General features: G+C 39.6%; 1 protein-coding gene across 1 annotated transcript in view; it reads left to right on the top strand.

Moving 5' to 3' along the window:
- ADGB (androglobin) overlaps positions 1-12,766 on the top strand; it is a 435,925-nt gene that overhangs the window by 257,446 nt on the left and 165,713 nt on the right. Inside the window, exons 16-18 of the mRNA XM_088474497.1 lie at positions 5,640-5,709; positions 11,798-11,906; positions 12,162-12,297. Coding sequence (XP_088330623.1) covers positions 5,640-5,709; positions 11,798-11,906; positions 12,162-12,297 — 315 coding nt within the window. The remainder of the gene's footprint in view (positions 1-5,639; positions 5,710-11,797; positions 11,907-12,161; positions 12,298-12,766) is intronic.

Below are 12,766 nucleotides of genomic sequence, written 5' to 3'. Positions count from 1 at the left end.
AAAGTTATGTGAATTTGGTCTTGGAGCCGGCTTCGAGGGGTGCAAGATGCGGTGCCATTACCGGCGTTTTAACCATTGCAACTTGCACCTTTCAAGTGAAAGACTCTTACACTCCCTAGTATAAAAGTAATGGAGGTCAGCGCTACATCTATTGTGTGCAAACCAAAAATTATAATACAAATGGATATGTTTTTATTCTATTTATTAGGATTCACAATTAAGGGTCACAATGCCCCTATAGTACAGTATGCAGAATGGGGTGGGTGGGTGGAAATAATGGTACCTGTTGGGGTATATATGCCAATACTGGCATATATACAGAATTAGACGCAACTGTACCAAACTACAAGATTATAGGATACAAGGTCATAATCTGAAGGAACAATTTCTTGCAAAACAGTATGATGCACTAATAGTGGAGGAAGCATATCAAAGAATAGAAAACACGGAGAGACAGACATTACTCTCATACAAAAATAAAAACACAAATGAAAATAACCCCTTCAAGACCACCTTCATTACCAGATTTAGTAAAGACACCCGACAACTCCAGAAAATCTTGAGCAGACACTGGCACATCCTTAAAGAAGATGATATCTTGTCAGATCTTTTACCAGCCAGACCACAGATAATATATAAGAAAGCTCCTGATCTGAAACAAAAATTGGTAAAAAATCACATAAAAACCAATTCCTCAAGACAAACCACTTTAGGAACCACTGCAGTTAGGAAAGGGTTTTATTTCTGTGGAGTATGCAAAAATTGCAAAGAGGGATACAATACCACAAAGAGAATAGAAAACTTTACGTCAAACACCACTAAGATGACGTACAAAATACAACAACATATTAACTGTAACAGCACAGGGGTTATATACTTGATTGTATGCCCCTGTGGTTTACAGTATGTCAGACGTACCAAACGCAGTTTAAAGACACGAATATCGGAACACCGATGTAATATTAAGAAAGGATTGGAAACACACAACCTATCCTTGCATTTCAAAGAGAAACATAATCAGGATCCCAAAGGGATGAAATATATAGGGATTGTTTATATGGAGAAAAATTGGAGAGGAGGCAATTTTGAGGGTAGATTGAATAGGGAAGAATTAAAATGGATATATACCCTCAAAACATTCCAACCACAGGGACTTAATGTGGATAATGAGGTGAAGTCAGTTATAACACTTTAGATGTACCCAACGGGAGATCTACTCCACTATAGGTGCCCTCACCCTACCCCCGTGAGATTAAAAGTACTATTAAGACTGCCTTATGCATGAATACACATTTGATGGATAGTAACATGCGGACAGACAGACAAGAGTATATGTATATGAACGTATAGAACTCGCTATACCCTTTTCCCCACAGTATTATGCATATCCCATAACGCATCATATGTACTGGATAATATCATATATCCTATTTCACATGCCCCTATCAAAGATGGCCACCGCAGTTGTATGACACTTTGAGACCTCAACCAAGATGGCGACCGTCAGAGACTCTATAAATAGCCACACAGAAGATGGCACTTATCAATCCCTGAGGAAGGCTTAACAGCCGATACATGTTGGAGACACCACAGACTACCATCCCCACTACTTTACACCGCCGATTCTCATCTCCTGAGTCTCCTTGCGGCGCCGAGTCGAGCCTCCGCGTCATACCTGCTGAGCCCGGAGAGCTGCGCTATCTCGCGAGAACGCGGCTACCCGAAAGTCTCGCAGGGCACCGGTGTGGACTCTGCATCCCAGACAGCACGCTACTAACAACACGCGCTGTCACTACTAGCGGAGCAGAAGACCAGAGGACCGGGACCCACGACGAGGACGGAGAAGAGGATCACGGTCACCTGGCTGTGACCGAGAAAGGACGTTGAGGGTAAGTTTGTGCACCTGGTTGATACGGGATGCCGCCCCGCCAGACACATACTTATACACCCCGCGTATTTAGACTCTGTTATCACCAACGTCACATCACTGTGAACTGTCGGTGTAGCACATCAGGAGGCCTATTAGCACTATTGTGCTAATTACACTGTTCACCTCCATTTTTATATTTATTGACTCTGCCATACCCTACCTACCACCAGTATTGGCATATATATCCCAACAGGTACCATTATTTCCACCCACCCACCCCATTCTGCATACTATACTACAGGGGCATTGTGACCCTTAAATGTGAATCCCAATAAATAAAATAAAAACATATCCATTTGTATTATAATTTTTGGTTTGCACACAATAGATGTAGCGCTGACCTCCATTACTTTTTATACTAAGTCGTACTCTATAGGTTGGGTAACCCCATAGAGGTCAGCAGCAGGCATCAACCACATACTACAGCCCATACACATTGAGTGCAGGTCTCCCATCCCCTCTCTGTTTGTATCTTACACTCCCTAATCAACCCTAAATTCGTTCTCCAAGTTAACCAAGGACAACATCTATGCACTAAACTCCTGTTCTCACCCAATAACCTGCCCTCTTAACCCATTTCTCTCTAAACATCTTAATTGCCTCCCATCTGAATGCATTGTACGCTGACAATTGTTAAACTAGTCCCTTGGTTGGGTCATTATCCATCTTATCATAATGATGTACCGTATAATGTATAGCCATTTAATTCGGTAACAGAGTACTAAATATTAAATCGTGGGTGTTACTGTAAATAGATGTAAATATATCTAAATATATATAAAAAGTAAATAATAAATAATAAGAAATAAATATACAGTATATCACAAATTATAAAAATTATTATAAATATCTATACGGCTTGATTGGAAAAATTTTATTTATTAATAGACATAAAAATATGTTGAATGAATGGAAATAAGCATAAATTTCATGAATATTGAACATCAAAACGTAAAAATAAAAATAATAATGAAAAATTAAAAAATAATAATAACTGTCATTAATCAAATATATACAGTAAAAAAATAATCCAAAAAATCCAAAGAAAATGTCCATAAGAAATTGATGAGTGGACTGAAATGAATGAAAAATATTAAAAACAATTGAGCATAATAGAAGAATCTCAGAGAACAGTCTCGATTCAAATAGCAATTGGTAATTATATTGAAACAGTCACTGGCCTATACGTGTGGATCCGGAATAATATCCAGCTAATAGTAATTACCAGACTAGCACCCCACCATCACCAACACAGCACTTGGATACCTTTGTGGATTTGTTTCCGGACCAGCACCATTCTTCTGTTTTCCAGCCCATGCCTCTCACGTCAGCACGCCAGTGCAGGAACTTCTGCATCTTTCTCAGGCCATGGACATTTCAACCAAGTCTGGTAATTACTATTAGCTGGATATTATTCCGGATCCACACGTATAGGCCGGTGACTGTTGCAATATCACTTCCAATTACTATTTGAATCGAGACTGTTCTATGAGATTCTTCTATAATGCTCAATTGTTTTTAATATTTTTCATTCATTTCAGTCCACTCATCAATTTCTTATGGACATTTTCTTTGGATTCCTTTGGATTATTTTTTTATATATTTGATTTATGACTGTTATTATTTATACATTTTTCATTATTATTTTTTATTTGTACATTTTGATTTTCAATATTCATGAAATTTATGCTCATTTCCATATATTCAACATATTTTTTGTATCTATTAATAAATTTAAATTTTCCAATCAAGCTGTATAGATATTTATAGTTATTTTTATAATTTGTGATATATATTTATTATTTACTTTTTATATGATATTACAGGTTGAGTCTCCCATATCCAAATATTCCGAAATACGGAATATTCAGAAATACGGAATATTTTTTGCATGACTGAGATAGTGAAACCTTTGCTTTTTTATGGTTTAATGCACACAAACTTTGTTTAAGGCACAAAATTATTAAAAATAAAGTATAAAATTACCTATAGGCTCTGTGTATAAGCTGTATATGACACAAATATGAATTTCATGTATGTACACAAACTTTGTTTGAGGCACAAAATTATTGAAAATATTGAATAAAATTACCTTCAGGCTGTGTGTATAAGGTGTATATGAATCATAAATGCATCCTGTGTTTAGATTTGAGTCCTATGCCTAAGACATTTCAATATGGTATGCAATTATTCCAAAATACGGAATATTCCAATATCCAAAATGCCCCTGGTCCCAAGCATTTTGGATATGGGAGACTCAACCTGTATTATCAATTTTATATATATTTACATCTTTCTACAATAACACCCACGATTTGCATGGCAATATTGATAAATTTTTTGATTTATGGTTTATGATAAGGTACTCTAGCGCTGTTCATACCCATTTTTTCTTTTTCTTAAACATACTATTAGGAGTTGGCACCTCTTTTTGAACTAGCTGCTTTCTGAGAGCGCCAACTGACATTCCCTTCCTTTTTCCCTTTATTTAATTTGTAGAGCACTAAATATATTTTATTTTTTTGTGAAGAGTGCTGGTGTAAAAGTACCAACCTAGATATTAAACAACCAAGAATATTCTCCAAGGTAAATATTAAACAACCAAGAAGATTCTAGCTGTTGTTTTTATTAGCACAGTTCAGATTGAAATCAGATTTGAATTTTCATTGGTATGAGTTACGGTGACAGTTTTTTTTTGTTTGTTTAACTTTTTTTTAATTGAAGCATCAAGTGAAATACAAAAACAGCATACAATAAAATAAAAAGACAGTAAAGTCATCAGATACCCACCGACTACACTCCAGCATCCAGGCTAGCATTCTTTTCACCTGTAATAGCCATTGTTTCCCTTGAAACTCAATGTGCTAACTGGTATATAATTATACATTACAGTTTACTCTGTTTGCCTTTGCTTATTTTAAATATAATACTTTGATTATGTGTGATGCAGTGACTTTCTTCATTGGAGCTGTTGCCTCCACTTATTCTCTATCTGCCTCAGCTTTTGACCTTGCCTTCATACATCATAGTGGGTGTCAAGTGGTGGATCCCCTACCAAATAGTTTCATAGAGGTGACACGTATTATAGGGTATTGGTTTGCCTCATAGTGCAATTCTGTTTCCATGTAAGGAGCATAAAAATTTGGGATGGGTACAGGATGCCGACTCTCAGGATCCCGGCAGTCAAAAAAACCCAGACGCCGGCATCCCGACCAGGTTAGAATGCCGATGCCCCCAGGTAAGTACACCTAATCTACCCCTAACCCTCCCTCCCTGCAGCCTAAACCTAACTCCCCCCCCTAGTACCTAAACCTAACCCTCTCTCCCCACAGCATAAACCTAACCTCCCCCGCAGCCTAACCCTAACACCCTAACCCGCCCCCTAGTTCCTAACCCCTTTCCCTAACCCTAGTACTTACCTTTGGGATTCCGGCGGTAGGGATGCTGGCGCCAGTATTCTGACTAGTGTGTGGATTCCTGCGTCGGCATTCTGACCGCCAGAATCCCATAGGTCGGCATTTTGACCGCATCCCTAAAGAATTCTATATGAAAACACGTTTTTTTTTTTCAATATTAATACATACAATATATGGAAGTCTAAATGTATACTGTATAAAGAATATAGCAGTAATCTACTTGTCATTGCCAAATAACTAGAGAAGTTCAAAAAGAGAAAACTATTAACTCGTTTTTCCATCTTGATTTACAGGACATTGTATGTCTTCCACAAGCCAAATACATATCCTTATACACAGCAGAAGGCAAATTTCAATGTAAAGGTTTGTATAATTGACTCTCACTTAAGAGGTGGGATCAGACATATTGTTATTTTATTGGTCATTGCTGTTGTTGTAGTCAGCAGGGGGAGTGAGGTGTCTGTTCCATTTTGCTTCTGCTAGACAGACACTTTGCACCAGGGGTATTCAATGTGCGGCCCTCCAACTGCTGTGGAACTACACATCCTAGCATGCCCTGCCACAGTTTTACCATGTCCTAATAGCAAAACTGTGTCAGGACATGCTAGGATGTGTAATTGCACAGCAGCTGGAGGGACGCATGTTGAATACCCATGCCTTACACGATTATATAATAATTTTTTTTTTTTAGCTATTCTGATTTTATTTAATTGAATCTGAACTGGAAGCTCATGACTGGCCTTCCAGGTTCACTGTGTATATGGGACCTGGCAATACCGGGACACGAATACGCAGTACTGACCCTGACTGGCCAGCAGTGTGGTAAGCTGGCCATTATGGCCGGATAGCTGAGCATTGCTTAGCTGTCCCTCTGCTTTTTCTTAAATACATTCACTTGTGCTTGACTTTTATAACTCATTCTCCCAGCTATTTGGTACAGATCATTGAATAATATTATTATTTCACTCAGCTACAATGTCTGATCAGCTACAATGTATCTACAGTCTTTGTTCCTGACAAGGCTAATATTAATAATATTAATATGCAAGTCTGCAGTCCCTTTTCTCCTAACTCTAAGGGCCCTAACCGGTTGATAAGTGCTACCCTCGCCCCTCTAATGTGTTACTTAATCATGTCACAATGAGGAAGTGGTGCCGCCAGCACCAGGGCGAGAAGCTGAATTTCCAAAGCATCTTTAGGATGCTCCGGGCTGCTCTCTGCTGGCTTGCCACAGGGACTAAGGGGAAGCTGAGCAACCAGAGCGGATGCTGTGGGCGGCTCTGCGGCATCATGGCGCTAGGACTAGGGGGAAGCTGAGACCCCAAAGTAGCCTAGAAACTGCTGTCTAGGCTGCAGGGTGCCATTCCCGGCAAACTGCATGCCAAATACATGTGCCACGGGGCAGCGATGGTGCTGCCCCCTGCGCAGCGCTTGTTATGGACCTAGTCATAGCCCTGCTTGGTTTTCCTGTGTACCTACAGTCATAATTCCTGACCTAGCATTCCTATGCCAGCTAACTTGTAACCAGCGGACGTCACAGTGTCTGCTACAAACCTAGCTATCCATGTGTGACCTTATACTCTGCTTTTTATGTTCAACATGTTTCTGCTCCTCCAACCTGAGGATTCCACAACCATTTTTGATCCTGATGTATTTGCTGGTACAATAAAGATTTTTACACTTCATCTTTATTTCTGGCTTAACTACCACCTCATTTTTATTAATTGGAAGATGATTATGTGGGAGTAGAGCACATAGGTGATCGAAAGTGCAGCCATCTCCATTGGCTGTCCACACGCTCAATGTTTATGTCTACAACACTTACAGTATCAACATAATAGCTTAGAGAAATTCATTAGTAAGAACAACCATAGATTCATAAAATTAAAAGCAACTCCAAGCTCTGTACAATATTGCAGCCAAGCTATATAGAGTGTTTTATGATTCATACATTTGTATCCCACTAGTGTAGCTACTTCCAGGGATGTTGAGACATCTCGCAGGCCTGGGCGCTAGAGAATGGAGGATGGGCTAGCATGGTAGTGTGGTCATGTCCGTTCTGCAAACCATTCCCTGCATACTGATTGGGGGGGGACATTCCTCCTCCCCCATGGGTCAGACAAGCCCGGGCCTCAGTAATCCTTACCTCCCCCCTCACTGTGCCCTTGACTACTTCTATCTAGATAATTATGATATCCATTATTAACTTAAGTTACCTCCTCTGAGATATGTGGACAAATTTAAAATGTAATAAGCATTTTGTTTAAATTACATTACTTTAAATTGAATTCATATTTGAACAAAAAAAATATTTTTGTTGAAAGATGTTAAAAAATGCAAAGCTTCATTTAGCAGAAAGATGCAGACCTTCTTCTCCAGCTGTTGAATGAATACAATAGTATAGCACAGCAAGACTATAAATAACTCAATAGTTTAAATTATTGATTCAAGGTGAAGAAGGACTGGATAAAAGGACAAAATGAGAATGAAAACAGTGTTGCTCCTGAGACTTTGTCAAACTTTTTGACCTTTGTGCCGTCTCCTCTCTTATGTCAACTGCAGCCTTGATGCAATTAATTATTTAGTAAAGAATAGCGATTTGACTATTGCTCATTTCCTATGTCATTTAACTTACTTTTTAACACCTTCAGACATCTACACTGATTACAAATGATAAAGAGCCTTTTTGAAAATATCACAATGTTGTATGGTCAGATTGGAAAACATAAATGCTACCTAAAATACTAATTAATGATGTGACTTTGACCTTGCACAATTAGGGAGTATTGTGTTATGGTTTGCAGAAAATATGACAATATAATTGTGATTTTACTAGCTCTACAATACCTCTGAGTTTTCATTATATTTTTTTTATTTTTGCCATTAAGACAGCCAATGTGAAAGGGCTCTTGTGGCATGCGGATACCATTTTCTAAACCTTTATAGAAACTAAAATATCTGATATTAGTTGTAATCCATATATAAACAATTATCCATATGGTCACTGATTTAGTCTGAAGGACTTTTTCTTGTATTCCTCAGTCAGAAATATATTCTAGCATGATTATTGGTACGTTGAGCTCTGACAAGTTCCTGAGATGTTTACATACAATGATTTAAAAAAAAAAAAAGTGATCTTCAAGTTATAAAACTTGTGAATATTGCTTCTGTATTTACTTTCCTTTTTTTCACTAATTCATTGATTTATTTGCTTCACAGATTAATTTATATAGATTAATTCATTGTCTGGCAGTACAATTTAAAAAAATTAGGTCACATCTATATTTCTCTTGCCCCAGATGATGAGTATTTATGCCCCCGATTTGCACAAACACATAAATGTGTGAGTGTATGATAGTTAAAGCTGAGGGAAAACTCGCACCTTGGAATGCGACTTTCATTACAAGGTGCAAGTTACACAGAGGCATGCACAGATCAGTGAGATCCGTGCATGCTTCTGTGTTAAAAAATCTTTTAAGAGTGTAAAATCCCCCCAAAAACGACGTGGGGTCCCTCCCTAAAAGCACAACCTGCTTTTTTGAGCTGGCCCTGGTTGTAAAAATACGTGGGGAAAAAGACGGGATCCGGTCTAAAAATATACAGTAAAAAGGTAGACAATATCTAGATAGACACCAGATGTTAGACAGTCAATAGGTTGACACACTAAAGAACGAAGGTCAACAGGTACAAATGGTCGACAGGGTCAAAAGGTCAACATGAAAATGGTCAACACATGATTTTTTTTTTTAGGGTTACCTTGACGGTTAGGCACCAGGAGGGAGGGTTAGGGTTATGCTCTTACCGGAGGGTTAGTTTTAAATGCTAGAAGAGACGGTTAGGGTCAGGCACCTACCCCGACGGTAGGGTTAGGTATCAGGAGGGACGGCTAGGTTTAGGCACCAAGTGGAGAGTTAGGGTTAGGGTGAAGATTAGAGTTAGAAAAAAAAGGTGTCGACCATTTTTGTGTTGACCATTTGCATGTCGACCTTTTGACCATGTCGACCATTTGCACATGCATACCTTCTCACATGTCGACCTTTAGTGTGTCGACCTTTTGTCCCTATCGACCTTTTGTCCCTGTCGACCTAGTGACTGTCTAACATCTGGTGTCTATCTAGACATTGTCTACCTTTTTACTGTAGATCTTTAAATCCACATCCAAAAAAGACGTAGGGTTCCCCCATATTTTCATCAACCAGCACTGGGCTCAGTAAGCCAGTCCTGGTTGTAAAAATACAGGGGACAAAATAAGTAGGGGTCCCCTGTATTTTCCACAACCAGCACCGGACTCTTTCTAGCGGATAGTGTAATGCTGCAGCCGTGGTACTCTTTCTCCGGGTCCCCAAAGCATTCATCACCCCTCGCTAGTCAGCCCAGGCCAGGGACCCCCCAATAAAGGGATTACCCCTCTCCAGGGCACCCTGGGCCTGGGCTGATAGCCCGGGGCTATCCTAGGCAACCCTGGGCGGTGGGTCCTGGGTTGATTGTGTCAGAAAATAGATAAAATTATATTGTCTTTTACAGGAGAACTAGAGGTCCCAGCAAGCCTCCCCCGCATGCTGATACTTGGAGAACCATAAGTACCAGCATGCGTGGCATTATCGTCCGCTGGTACCTCTAGTTCACCTGCAAAAAAAATATTTAAAAAATCACAGGATACGGACACCGAAGGTTTTAATATTTTTTTACACATACACTCACTCATTCACTCACTCACATACACTCACCTACAATACCTGTAGCCATTCACATATTCTTCACCATGTAGCATCCACGAAACCTGTAAAAAAAATCCATTCTAACCTACCCCTTGCTCCGGTCCTCTTATGTCCATGTAGGCATCCATGTCTTCAGAAAAAAATCAAACCGAGAAAATCCGTGCCAAGGACATAAGTACCATCCTCTAAGGACGGTACTTCCTAAATGACGGCTCTTTGCCCTTGTATTTTCACAACCAGAACCCAGGGGCGCAGAGAGCATGTACTGAGGCCCGTGTTTGACGCTGCCCTCCCCTTCCTCTTACCTGTCAGCAACCCAGCACATGCTGCTGTGTGCTTGGCTGCAGTGGGAGACTGCTCGCTGCAGTCTCCTCTCCTCTCTTCTGCCTGGGGGGGGGAGCAATCACACTGAACACGCCACTCCCCTTGATTTGCACCGGGCTGTGGGGCTTCAGATGACATAAGAGAGGAGACGGCACAAAGGTCAAAAGTCTTGCTAGACTGATGCAGGTCTATTATTTAGCGAGTTTTAGGTAAGCAATAGTGGGCCTGATTCACTATGGATCACTATTGCGATCGCAGCTGCAATTACGCACGCAGACCTGCTGCAAAAATATGCTAATATTTGCAACAGCAAAGCCAGCATAGAGACGCCAATACATAACAGAATAGAAATGACTTCAGTTCAAGGCGCTTATATGACACAATGCAATTTTATGAAAAAAACATATGTCCCTTATTTAGGATCAAGTAAGCCAGTCTGTATTTTTTTTTCCTTTTTCTTTAGACTCTTTTAAAACACTCGGTCCGTTATTCCAGGTGATACGTCATATGGAAATACAAGAAAAGGAACACAATGTGTAGAACAGTCTCTACTAATAAACATAAATATGTCCCCGGAAAAAAAATATGTCAGCTGCCTGGAAAACGGGACTGTCCTGCTGAAAATCGGGATGGTTGGGAGGGGTGCTCTCTCTATGGGGTGGCACCCCTGTTCGACCGCACTGGTCGAACATGCCTTGAGCCGGCCCTGTGTTGAGACTTGTACTGTAGTACAAGAAGTGTCAGCATACTCAGGCTGCAAGAGTATGCTAGAACATACAAAATAATATGCGCCAGCATGTCCTGTCATGCAGGTCCTGCTGGGACTTACAGTACCTCTCTAAAAAATATAATAAAATAAAACACAATATGAAAATAGACTCCCCTGATCTCTGTTTATTAATCACCTACATCCATAGGGATCCTTTGCTTCCAGTTTGTTATCCAATAGAAAATAAAAACACAGGGATGATACAGATAATTGATACAGTGATGTTTATTGATCCATTCATTTTCAGTGAGCACCACTGTATTAATGAAGTTAAATTTTGTCTAGAGTATGCCCCTGCATTGTACTCGGAAGCTTTACATCTATCTTCAAGAGGGGGCTTTATATGTTTATATTGAATTTATCGTATTGTAAAACTCAACCAACTCAAAATAAAAGCACAATGTATGCAGCACACATTTTAAGCATATGATCTGGATGCAAATGTGACAAACTCTGAGTGGACCCCTATATGTTTTATTAATAATGAAAAGCAGATTTCCAAGCTCTTAGCTTACATTATTTTGCTCCCTTTGCAAAAAAGAAAAGTAATATCTAGAGACAAAGTGCAGCAGACAGCTGTAGCCTTTAAATGTTGAAATAAATAATAAATGTGTTTCTTTTTTTTTTTTTTACTCTGCAGACAACAGATGATCCAGATCAAAAATCCTATTTCTTATATTTGGACAACACTAAACCTACAGAGCTTTTAGTTAGCTTCTCAGCACTGGTACACTGGGGTGATTCACCAGGTAAGTCCAACAATGCAAGAGTGTTGTGTACTGTGAATCTGATAAATACACTATACAAAACGGATCCTTAGTTATCCCTCTATTGAACTGTAAGCATGACATACGTGTAATAAAATAAAATAAATTTTTATAGCAACTTTCACAATTCTTTTATGTCTATTACATATTTTTTGCTCCTCAGAAAATATGCAAATGTTTTTCATTCCTTCTGCATATAATACACGTTATATTTTCATGTGATTTGTGTTTTTACAGTTACACAGGACACTGGAGCACAGAAGGGCCTGTTGACTGTAGAGCAGTTTTCTTGGAAAAGTATTCTCTGTGGATCAGTTGTGTTAAAACTACATACTTATGTGACCAAAGCTGCTATGCTTAGCCTGCCTGCTGGGTATGTATTCCAAGATGCCATAAAGCCCCAGTACTAGGAGTGTGTGGTCACTTCCCATCCGGAATGCTGATTCCCGCTATGCACCGTCCATTGGAGAGGACATGGCCATACCATCTTGGGGATGTGGCTGTGCAGCGCTAGGGCTTTGCCCCATACTGCCTTGTTATTATTATTATTATTCTTTATTTATATGGCGCCACAAAGATTCTGCAGCACCTTACAAAGTAAGGATTCAGCAAGGAACGCAGTTGCTTATACGCACGCAATCGGCCGAGTGTTAGGATGTACAAACAGAGGGTTAGGGTGAGAAAGGAAGAGGGTAGGTATACTTACCAGACCCTTGTCGGGATCTTGAGCATCGGGATGCCGCTGTTGGAATATTGACAGCAGGCATACCCATACTTGTTATATGGAAGCAAACCACTGCTTCAATCAAGCACCTAGTTACTTCAGCTATATCACATTTGTC

The sequence above is a fragment of the Taudactylus pleione genome, unplaced genomic scaffold (genome assembly GCF_031769625.1).
Source record: "Taudactylus pleione unplaced genomic scaffold, aTauple2 ptg000154l, whole genome shotgun sequence".
Classification (NCBI taxonomy): Eukaryota; Metazoa; Chordata; class Amphibia; order Anura; family Myobatrachidae; genus Taudactylus; species Taudactylus pleione.
The sequence above is the reverse complement of the archived record's forward strand: the minus strand, read 5'-3'. Positions and strand labels throughout refer to the sequence as shown.